General features: G+C 40.9%; 1 protein-coding gene across 1 annotated transcript in view; it reads right to left on the bottom strand.

Annotated features, from left to right (window-relative positions):
* Nucleotides 1–1137: 1137 nt before the first annotated feature.
* Nucleotides 1138–11149, bottom strand: part of LOC103458067 (intracellular protein transport protein USO1-like) — a 55987-nt gene continuing 45975 nt past the window's right edge. The window contains exons 14-15 of the mRNA XM_008398616.2: nucleotides 4260–4337; nucleotides 1138–2624 (exon numbers count right to left, since the gene is read on the bottom strand). Of these exons, the coding sequence (XP_008396838.1) occupies nucleotides 2454–2624; nucleotides 4260–4337 (249 nt within the window). The 3' untranslated portion in view covers nucleotides 1138–2453. The remainder of the gene's footprint in view (nucleotides 2625–4259; nucleotides 4338–11149) is intronic.

Consider the following 11149-nt stretch of genomic DNA (forward strand, 5'->3'; position numbering starts at 1 on the left):
ACCAGGCTAGTCTTTCTCGATGCCAGCTTAAACAGAGTTTACTTCAGTTCTGGACAGGGTAAAATCCCAGCAGATTTAGAAAACTCAATTCACCCGTTAGATGGATAGCTGGTAGCACATCTCCCTCCTCTCAGAAGAGGGAGGAAAGAGAGAGAGAGAGAGAAGGGGGGTGGGGGGGGGTGTTGCGCACCAACAGTACCCGGAGAAATTTTCTTTTTACGGGTTACAAATCATGTTTCACAGATACAACTCTCTAAAGTTACACACAAAGATGAATTTGTAATGTGAGGATTACAAATTCAGTATTACACATGCACARGTATTTTGAGACTGTTTTCACTCCTTAGACAATCAACACAAAACAGCTCTACAAAAGCTGATTGGTATAATATATATTATGCTAACTGACTAGACTGCCTATGATGTTTTACTTGTGATATTAATTGATCAAATCAGTCATGATCAACAAGATTTGGCTTTTTGTACAAAATACAAAAAGAATTTTAATGTCAAAATGAAATCTGATTTCTATAAAATAATGTAAATTACTTAAAAATATTTAACATAAAATAAGTAAGTAGACACACCTTTAGCTGGAATCAGTGTGGATGGCTCTACACTGTGTAAAGTCTCCATACTCTCTGCAGTCATGTGGTTTCCATTCCACTCATTGCGAGTCTATTAGCACCAATCAGCTGGACCTCTGTTGAATAAAGTCAGAGGAAGTCCACATGCTTTAAAGGGTGTCAATATTTGTGATAAATTTTGTGTTCAGTTTTATATTTTGATTGTCATTACTTTGTGAAATCAGTTTCATGTTGGCAAAGGATTTTTTTGTGAAATATTTTGTCAAAAAAGCCAATTTTTAAAAATGTGATATTTAAAAGGGTTAAATATCCAAAGGGCTGAATACTTATGTAAAAATGTATTCTGAATGTAATGTCAGACAATGTGAATAAAAATGTGTGTTGATAGGTTTCTTCAGGTTTTTAGGACTTATATATTTAACAGTTKCCCTATTGCAGTATCTCCAGGATGTGTGTGAAGAGTGTTTGTCTGCAGTCCAACAGTCTGCACAAGTTTACAGTGCTGTCTCAAAAGCTCCTAACACAGGAAAAGAAGACACTGACAAATAGATCACTGAAGCACATTTATTGTCTTCATTTGGTTTTGCACTGAAACACATGAAGACGACTGAACAGAAGCAGGAACAAAGGCATGTAATGCAAAAAGTTTCTGTTGCCGTCAACTGAAACCTGCATGTCATCAAAAACAACAATCAGTGCCAACAGMTGTTTATTAAGCAGGTATCAGGTGAAACCACTGCATTTTCATGGCAACAATCACATAAGTCATTTCCATAAGAATAAAAGCAGAGAAAATCTATCAGCTGGCTTGTCATAAATCAAGGATCTGTTGAGAAGAGCAGTAGCTGAGTTGTTAACTTAGCTGAGAAAGTATTTAATTAATTAAACAGCATGTTCAACTATATTAATTCACAAACGCATATAGTAGATGCATATCAAAAAAGCTTTRCAGCTGCTGGTCACTAGGAGCAGACAATAGATGAAAAGGTTCATAATGGTTTTAGTATAGTAAGCCGTCTATAATAAAACATTAAAAATTAGGCCTAAAATACATGCCCATTAATCTCTTCTCTGTGTCTGACATTGCATCTCATCAGAGAGTAGACTTACAACAAACCAACCCTCCATCACAGCACCTTCATTTGTCTGGTGCAACAGAAACCTTCAATGCACTAAACACCTGTTGCAGATACCGTGCTCAGAAATGTGTGGTATATGCTGTATGCCAGCACCACTGTCCTTCATGTAAACACAGAAAACTTGGAAAACAAGAAGTCTTCTGGTACACATCTACTTCCATTTCAGTCYAGTTCCAAATTACTCAATTTTTAAAAGGAGCCTAACGTTCTCTTCAGAGATGACGTCCACCTTATTACCTGCCCCGACAGGGTTGAAAGGCATGTTTCTCTAAGAACTCTGGAATTCTAACTAATTCTACATTGACAGATCAGGGATATCAAGGATAAACTTAAAACTGCTTTTTAATTTGAAAGACTTGGCTAAAAGTCACTCTACAGCTGGCAATAGTTGGTTTCTACATTCAGCTTGAGTTAGATTAAAAGCCTTTACAAACATTTATTTTTGAAAATATCAATGTAATTTGACAAAAATTAACAAGAAAGGACTCCAAAGGTTTTAATAAAAACCGAGACACAGTTTTATGAATGATTGTAGAATAATAGATTAAATACAKAATTTACAGAATGTTGCCAGGTTGACCTACAACAGGGTTTCTAACAAAATGTTGGAAGGTTTRCAACAAGTTTCTGAAGGAAAATGACAAATCGTAGGTTCTAACTATCTCTCAGGGGCATCATATATTTTTGAGATAGGAAAAGCATTCATCAGTGTTTGTAACCTCTATATCTAGGAAACTACACATCTGTGCTGGGACCTAACGTCAGACTGGGAGACGTTGACGCTGGAAGCTGTGTTTACCATGCTCTCAGACAGGGACTGGGTTCTCACTGTGTCTAGAGCTTCTGACAAAGCTTCAGATGAACTTGCTTCTGCAGTGTCAGTGGAGCTCTCAATATCCTGAAGAAACATGTACAGGATCAGACGATCAGTCAAAATACAACAAAAAAATCTTCTCATACATTGTTTATTTATTTATTAGGATTTTGTGGCCAGGTGTTAAGAGTTAAATTTATGTTAGCTTATCATTAGAGATGCACCGATAGAAGATTTCAGGCTGATTTCTAACTTCTAGTTTTTGTAAAATTTTCTATCAGTTTTAGATTTTAATTATGATTTAAAATATGTATTTCTAGGCTTTCTGATGTGAGTAAACATTAATATATGTTATATGTTATATAACAGGAGCTGAAATAATATCACACCATGTGTGAGAGATTTGTAGAACCAAGTTTAACAATATAGTAATTATATTTTAGTTTCTAATGCTATAAGCGTTATCAGCACAGTTAGCATAGCTCATTATGTATTCCACAGAAAATGTAAACAATTCCCTTAACAAAACAGTTCCAACATCCACTGAGACAAACCTCTCAGATCTGGTCACTTATACATCTGAAATAAAGCTGGAAATATTCCAAACGTGAACATTCAAAAATCAAGCCTGCACTGAAGGACCGTAAGAGTGGCATATCCTCCTGACTACCAGTAGTTAATGTTTGTCCTCTGTAGAGGACATTTCTAAACTTGAATATTTCCCATTCTACTGACTTTTGAACATACCTTTTTCTAATTCATAAAAATGGCGTTTATCAGTGATAACACATTTTATGGGAAGAGACAAAGTAAGTGCATAAAACCTTTTATTACCTTACAAAGACTGTGGGATTAAAAAAAAAATGGTGATTGGACAATATTTTTTTCCTGGTAGTCAGGAGGATAGAGCTCTGCAGCAAGGGATTAGAATGCTATGCATCAACTAAGTGTCAAAAAATTCCTACAAGGTGAAACACAACAGTGGTATGTGCCACTATCTGGTTTGGTTCTATTTTCAAGTAGAATTGTCACTCAAGAAACTACCCTAGGATAAAGGTTCTTTCTCTTTGCACTATAGTGTGCCTCTTCCAGACTGGATCGCAATGAATTATTTCATTCAAATGTTCACACCACAAAGGTTGTGTGCCATCTGTTATCTTGAAAATAAAACTTTCAAGATAACAGTTGTGTGTTTAAATATTATTTTAGCAATTAGATCAAAGCAGTATAGTGGCAAATTACATCAAAGGATGTTCAATAGTATTTGATTTCAAGAAATTTGTCTATGCATTGCATCCTGCCACAAACCACCCTTTAAGGACATCTATAGCTATACGATCTGAAATACAAATGAGTTTAAACAGTTCAGTCAACTGGCTTCACAAACTGTCACAAACACTCGAGCAAAAACACCAGTTCATGTATTTGCAAATCAGCTTAAAGGGGCTGCRTGCTGAGTCTGTCTCCCTTAAGAGTCTGTCTTAAGGCCACTTGTAACAGCGCAGAAAGTCTGTCAACAATGACAGAAATTAAATGCTCAAATCATAGCAAATTTTGAGCCTTCATGGCCCAGTAGTGGACTGGTCTAAACTGATCAAGCTGAATTCTCGGTGCATCTCTATTTATTGTAGTCATGTTGTAAACATAATCGGTCAGTTTTGATGACCACATGTATCCTGCTGAAACCAGTCAGAAGGACAAAGAATGTACTAGTGTTACCTTTCCATCCTCTGCAGTCTGACCAGTACCAAGGCCAGTCACCGCTTCCTTCTCCTCTGAGACAACAAGCTCTGCTTTCTAACACCAAGAGAAAAAAAATTAGGCTTCACCATAATTTCAACCAATGTCTGTTGATGAACAAATTACAATCCCTGTCTGACAGTGCCATCTAGTGGAAGAAAAAAACAAACAAAAACTGACATATGCAGCATGCCTCAAAAAAATGCAACTGAAAACAGCAGCGACAGAAGGGATGTACAAGCAATGAATGAAAGAATTAATGTCAGTGCAGATTTTGGAACAGGTTAAGGAGGTGAAAGTAACAGAGAGCAAAGAAACCCATAACAGAGTTTAATCATGCAGCTTTCAGAGGAAGGACAGTTGGGAGTATTGTGCAAGCTCTCATCTGTTTGTCAAGTTTGTTTTCACTCACTTCTTAAGTATTTTGCAATACAGCCTTGTCTATGCTACGTCTAGCCCATATTTAATGTGGCAGCTGACCTTCAGTTGACAAAGAAAACCAACATGAGGAGAAGTTAACCAAAGAGTTCAGTAGTACAGGGAAATAGTGTGAGAGAGTTTCAACTGTAGCCCTCAATCTTCTTTAACCTSAGGTGAAACATCCAGGAAAGATTCGCAGAGCCACCAAAATACACTTCCTCYATCATCCTCCATGCTCAGCTCCTCACTGCCTTTATTCTCTGTAATTTCTTCAGCCAGGAGCTCACCATGCTGCTGATATGGAGACATGTTCTTATGAAGAGTCAAACCAAACAGAAGTGGGGCCTTAGGGTCAAAAGCAAACCAGGAAAACTAAGCTATTAATGCCACTGAAGATGAACAGTTTCATAAATGAACAGCTGCAATGATTTCTTATGTGTATCTCACAATAATTTTTTCCCTCTTCCCTCTCCTCTCAATTACAAAATGTAATGTTTTTGTTGGAATTTTATGTGACAAATCAACACTAAGCGGTAAAGAATTCTGAAGTAAAAATTCCTACATGGTTTTCAAAAACTTTGACAAAGAAAAATCTGGAAAGTATGAGTATGAATCCAATCAGTGCATAATTTGATGACCTGAAATAACAGCTAGTGCAACAAACTTTCTTCAGGAGCCAGCTAATCAGTAAACATTCCAGCTGTGTGTTTTTTCCAAGAAGATCTCTGAAGTATGTTCAAGAACATTAGAGAACAAATATCATCATGAAGACCAAGGAACACAGCAGGTTACAGAGGGAATTGTGGAGACATTTAAAATAGGGTTAGGTTCTAAATAAATTTTCCAGGCTTTTARCAGAGCTCTGAGCAGTTCATCATCTGGGCCCTCATTTAAATCATGCATATGCACAAGAAATGTGCAGCGCCATATTTTACGCACAAATCAAAATTAGAGTGTCGTGAAAGTTTGTGTAAATGTACACGTTATACCTGTCGTGAAAATTTGCAGCAGCCACGCAAACTTTTTTTGTTGACAATAAAGAACTATAAAACCCCTAAACTTATCTAAATACATTGAAATCTGACTCCATTCAGTGTTATTTAACCAAAGAAGCGTCAAACCCAGGGGTCGCATTAAGAAAATATTTTCTGTATTTTACTTTTCTTTTTTTTTTCGTTGTTTTTTTTAAAGACGGGCGAATTTGAAACCTGTCCTTCATTTTGACAGGTTATAATTCACACCCTTGACTGGTGCACATGGGCAGACATTAAAATTTTTACGCAAAGAGTGCATTGCAGAGGCAACTAAACTCAATCAATAAAAAAAAAAATCCTTTCTGAATATCATCTCATGGACACTGAACTAAATGCGTCTTGCTGACCAGGAGCTGACAGCGTGTTGAAGAGTTATGGACATGAAGCTTTGGAGCCCATCTGGTTCAGAAGTGCATTCAAAACCTCTGGTTGAAATGGCGCCACTAATTCCAGTCTCCAGTACATGATAGAGAACATAAAAAATTAAAGAGAATGCAATGCGGTTTCCATTTATAGTCTAAACAGATTAGCCGGCCGGCAGTTTATCTTGAGGAAATAAAGGCTCAGAAGTTAATTAGACTGTAACATGCGCAGTGCGTGGCACAACTAATGCTCCGCCGGTGCGAAGAATTAACTTAATTCACCTTTCCCGAGTCTATTCCTCAGACGACTCCGAGGAAACACCAGCTCCAATCCTTCCCCCCAGTTGTACAGTGGGAGTGGTCACCTGGGAGATTGAAGACATCATTCGCCAAGCACAACAAGTCRAACCCACTCCTGAATCCTGTCCACCAGGTAAATTGTACGTACCTTCATCTGTCCGATCCCGTTTCCTCCAGTGGATACATGCCTCCAAGTTCTCCGCTCACCCTGGCATCAGCTGATAAATCGTAGGTTTTGGTGGGGGTCTGTACACAAGGACGTAAAGGAGTACGTCACAACCTGTGCAGTCTGCTCCCAAAATAAGTCTTCGAACCATCTTCCCGCTGGCCTTCTTCAACCACTACCCATACCCAAACGACCTTGGTCTCATATCGCCGTCGACTTTGTTATTGGACTCCCCACCTCAAAAGGTATGACCACCATTCTAAAAATCGTCGACCGTTTCTTCAAAGCCTGTCATCTCGTTCCACTCCGTAAATTGCCTACTGCCGCCCAAACTGCCATGCTTAAACATGTGTTTAAACTCCATGGAATCCCTCAGGAGATCCTCTCACATCGTGGCCCCCAGTTTGTCTCACAGGTCTGGCGCCAGTTCTGCTCTGCCCTGGAGGCCAAGGTGTCACTCACCTCCGGTTACCACCCACCAACCAACGGACAAACAGAGCGGATGAACCAGGAGCTAGAGGCTACCCTGCRGTGCTTGACCTCCACTAACGCTGACGATTGGGCCCAATATCTTCCATGGGTAGAGTATGCGCACAACAGTCACTTCTCAAGTCTCAGTCACAGGCCTTTCCCCGTTTGAGATTGTGCTTGGTTATCAACCACCTCTCCTGTCCTCCGACGAAACTAACATCTCGGTCACGTCTTTGCAGCACCACATTCGAAGAAGTCGTGAAATCTGGAACGACACCATTGCTACTCTCAACAATACGTCTGCACTTAATAAACACCTGGCTGACCGCAGGAGTACTCCTGCCCCCACATATTCCGTAGGCCAAAAGGTGTGGCTGTCTACACGTGACGTTCCCCTCAAGTCGATGTCCAAAAAGTTGTCCCCCAAGTTCATTGGTTCTTTTGAGGTGTCGTCGATCATTAGCCCCTCTGCTGTGCGACTTCGTCTTCCTCCGTCCCTGCGCATTCACCGACCTTTCTCACCGACCTTTCATGTGTCCCAGATCAAGCCTGTCCTGTCCAGTGAACTTTTCCCTCTGGCCGAACCCCCTCCTCCCGCCCGTGACGTCGATGGCCATCCGGCCTTTTCCGTCYGCCGGATCGTTGCCTCCCGGCGGCGAGGTTGGGGTCACCAGTACCTCGTCGACCGGGAGGGCTATGGATCGTTTATTTTAGACCCCTCCTTCATTAGGGACTTTCAGGACTCACAGCCTTCATCCTCTGTTCGGCCGCCAGGTGGCGTCCGTTGAGGGTGGGGGGTACTGTCAGGGTCTGGGTTTTCTGTTTTGTTTCCTTTTCCTTTTTCGTTGGTTTTAGTTTATTTTCCTGGCGCACCTGTTATTTCCCRTGCCATCCACTAGATGCCGCCAGGTTACAGAGCCCCTGGAGAGATGCGGGCCGACCCGTAGACGCACCTGCARCTCGTTTGGAGGGCGTGGACTGGATGGATATAACCAGCGGTTGAATGACTTCTCATCGCCTGAGTGTTTGCTTACCTTGGTAAACATCGTTCCAGAGAAAGGCCCTCTGCGAATTACTTTGAGCTAATCCCTTGTTGTCTCCCACGCCAGGTGAACCTGCTGTCTCCTTGTCGTCCCCGAGTGTGCCATCTGCCCCGGGATTCTGAGTGGGCTTATGTTCCCCACTGTTGTGAGTTACCTTCCTCGAGTGTCCTCCCTCCACTCCGTTGGTGTTACCAGCCGGACGCCATTCCCCGTGTGCTCGCCTTCCCCCTATCGTCGGTCCGTCTCCAGTGGATTCCCCTTCGGGACGCCACAGGATTTACCTGCCGTGCCCGAACCCATCTGGAGAATTATTACAACTGGACCAAGTCGGACTCCGCTCGTTCCACCACCTACAAACCTGTCCGCCCTCCAACAAAGCCCTCTCATCAGGCGCTCCGTTTGCAACCACTTACCTCCACACCAAGTAAGATCCAGTCTGTTAACTCCTGGAAAATCTCTCATCCACTCTTACTAATCCGTTGTCTCTCGTTGACAGTAAGACGATCCGGTCATCTGTTCCAGAACTCATTCCCTTTCCCTTTTCCCCTGGATTCAATAAACTTATCATTGTTCATTTATTTGCCTCTTCTGATTGAATTCTCGCATGTGGGTTAGAAAACTTGGAACCAACACGACAAGAACGACCTCTGGTCAAACCAAATGTTTTTTTTAATTTATTTTAATCTTTTATTGTTTTACCTTAAACGGTGGAAATGAACCGCAGTTATCATGAGACAATAACATAACATACACACAAAATAAATAAAATTAAAATAAAAGGATGGGAAAATCTAACTTTAATGTCACATAAAGATGCAACTGTGCATCATTCTATATGCCAAAGCGCATATAGATCCAGGCAGCATAGCTAGCTGAGCCCCATATGGGATAAATGTGGCCTACAATATGGGTCCTACATGGCTTTATCCATGGTTTTCATGGTTGTTATACATGGGTGATAGGAAACTATCTGGGCAAACCCATGTAGGGCTACCATKGAAACAGAGATGCCATCTGTGGGGTAATTTCTCAGTGAAAAAGAAAATGAGGTTGGATCAGCAGATTAACTCCAAACAGGTCAGGTTTGATTATTCTTAAAGTGATCAAGGTATTTAGACAATCAGAAGTATACAAGTAGCTGTGCAATCATGGAATGCTTTAGAACTGATGGAGAACAGTAAAGAGGAAGTGTGTGTATTTAAAGGACACTGTAAAAAAGAGTATTAACATTTTGTTTGGAACTACTTAAAAGTTTGAGTTGACTTTCTGTAGAATTAAGTCAAAGAGATTTTAAATGTTTATTAGAAGAAAATAAATGATTTGAGTAAGAGTGACTTAAATTTGTCATGTTAAACCCCCTTATGAATAAAGTTATAAAAACTTAGCAAATTGAGTTAGAAGGACTTAGTGAATTGAGTTGGATGATCATAATAAATTGAGTTGTTCAGACGAAGGATACAAAACTGGCATTGAACTCAATTGTTTTAAGTAAAGTCAAAGTGAAAAGTTCCTTTAGGTCAGAGGTTCCCAAACTGTGGGGCGCTGTGCCATTGCAGGGGGTCGGGGGGCGCGTGGGAAGCCATCTGGATGAAAACAAAAAAACAAAACACATGAACGCATGCGATGGATTTTTATCTTAGAATAGCCAACTCTGTTATTCCTATGTCAATTTGATACAGTAGGGGCTTTCACACTTCCCACATCTGTGTCCTCTGTCACTTTTATCACCAGTTAAAACAGTTTAATACGTTGTTAACATGTGGTAACCTGTTTTTCCGAGCCGCCTTCAAATGCAACATGAGCGCTATGACGCTTGCGCTGGGTTTACACCTGTGGGGCAGTGAAGGAGACCTGCTGCTGCAGAGCTACAATGACGAGACGCCCAATTTTTTTGTCCGGCTCTACTTTTTACAAAAAGAGGTTTAAACTCATAAAAAGAAGCCATAAATATGTAACATAGCTCCACCATAAACACTGTCGTGAAACCTGGTATATGTGAGATCTGTCCAGGTACACGCAGAAAACGGAAGGTATACAGTAAACCTTGTATAATGATTTAATGATGATTATGGTGTGTAACAGGTTTAAAATAATAATACACATGCCAATGAAGGAATGTGTGTAATGTATAATCAAAAATATATGTTCTGTATTTTTAATTAGCTGAATGTCATAATACATTAGGGAAAATAAGGTTTGAACAACTTGATTGTTGCATAATAATCATTGATTATTAAAGATTAAAGATAATGAGTGAGGAAGAAACATACTGAAGTAATATGTCGACAAAGAAAACATTGATTATGTTTTGTAAGACAAGAAAGACTTAGAAGGAGAAACTGTGTGGAATGAGTCATTACTGAGCGGGGGCGAGGGCGCGGCAGAATCAGAAACAGATGGTCAACGGAAAACAAGGRAAGTACCGTAGATGTGGTAATGAGGTATGAATGAGTCATAGGAGAGTTGGGGAAGGTTGGGACTTTCCACAGACAGTGAGACGCAGTGGGAAGGTTCTAAAAGTAACGCAGCCCTGCCCCGTAGACCGCCCTGAGTTGAGAGGGCTTAAAAACTGGAGCACAGGGGAGGAAAGGGGTTCTTCGTCCGCGGCGCAGAAGAGGAGCCAACAAGAGGAAGCAGGCTAAAGACCAGCAGAGGACCACACCCCGGGACCAAGGAAAGCTCAAAGACTTCACGCCGCCAAGAGGGGACGAGTTCCACCAGCCACCGACCCTGGTTCCAGATCCGACCAACTCCTCTGCCTCTACCCAACGTTCTCAACTCTGCCGCAGCCGACTTGGAGAAGAGACGGGGGTCATTTAATGACAAAGATTCTGCACGTTAGAAGGATAACGAACAGTTCTGCTCTGCTTCTCTTCTGAAAGAGGACTTTGCTCTTCCTGGGCAAAGACTTTGGCCAAGGATATTTGAAGATTACAGCTGCCGAGACCAAGAACCATCGGGTTTGAGTTGACCTGCTTCCCCCAAAGCCTCGCTCAGTGAACTTAGTGACACAGGTTAGGGATAAGAATAAGGGTAGGATGTGATTGATTTTAATTTGATTTTATTATATTTT

This window comes from Poecilia reticulata, linkage group LG22, assembly GCF_000633615.1.
Source record: "Poecilia reticulata strain Guanapo linkage group LG22, Guppy_female_1.0+MT, whole genome shotgun sequence".
Taxonomy (NCBI): domain Eukaryota; kingdom Metazoa; phylum Chordata; class Actinopteri; order Cyprinodontiformes; family Poeciliidae; genus Poecilia; species Poecilia reticulata.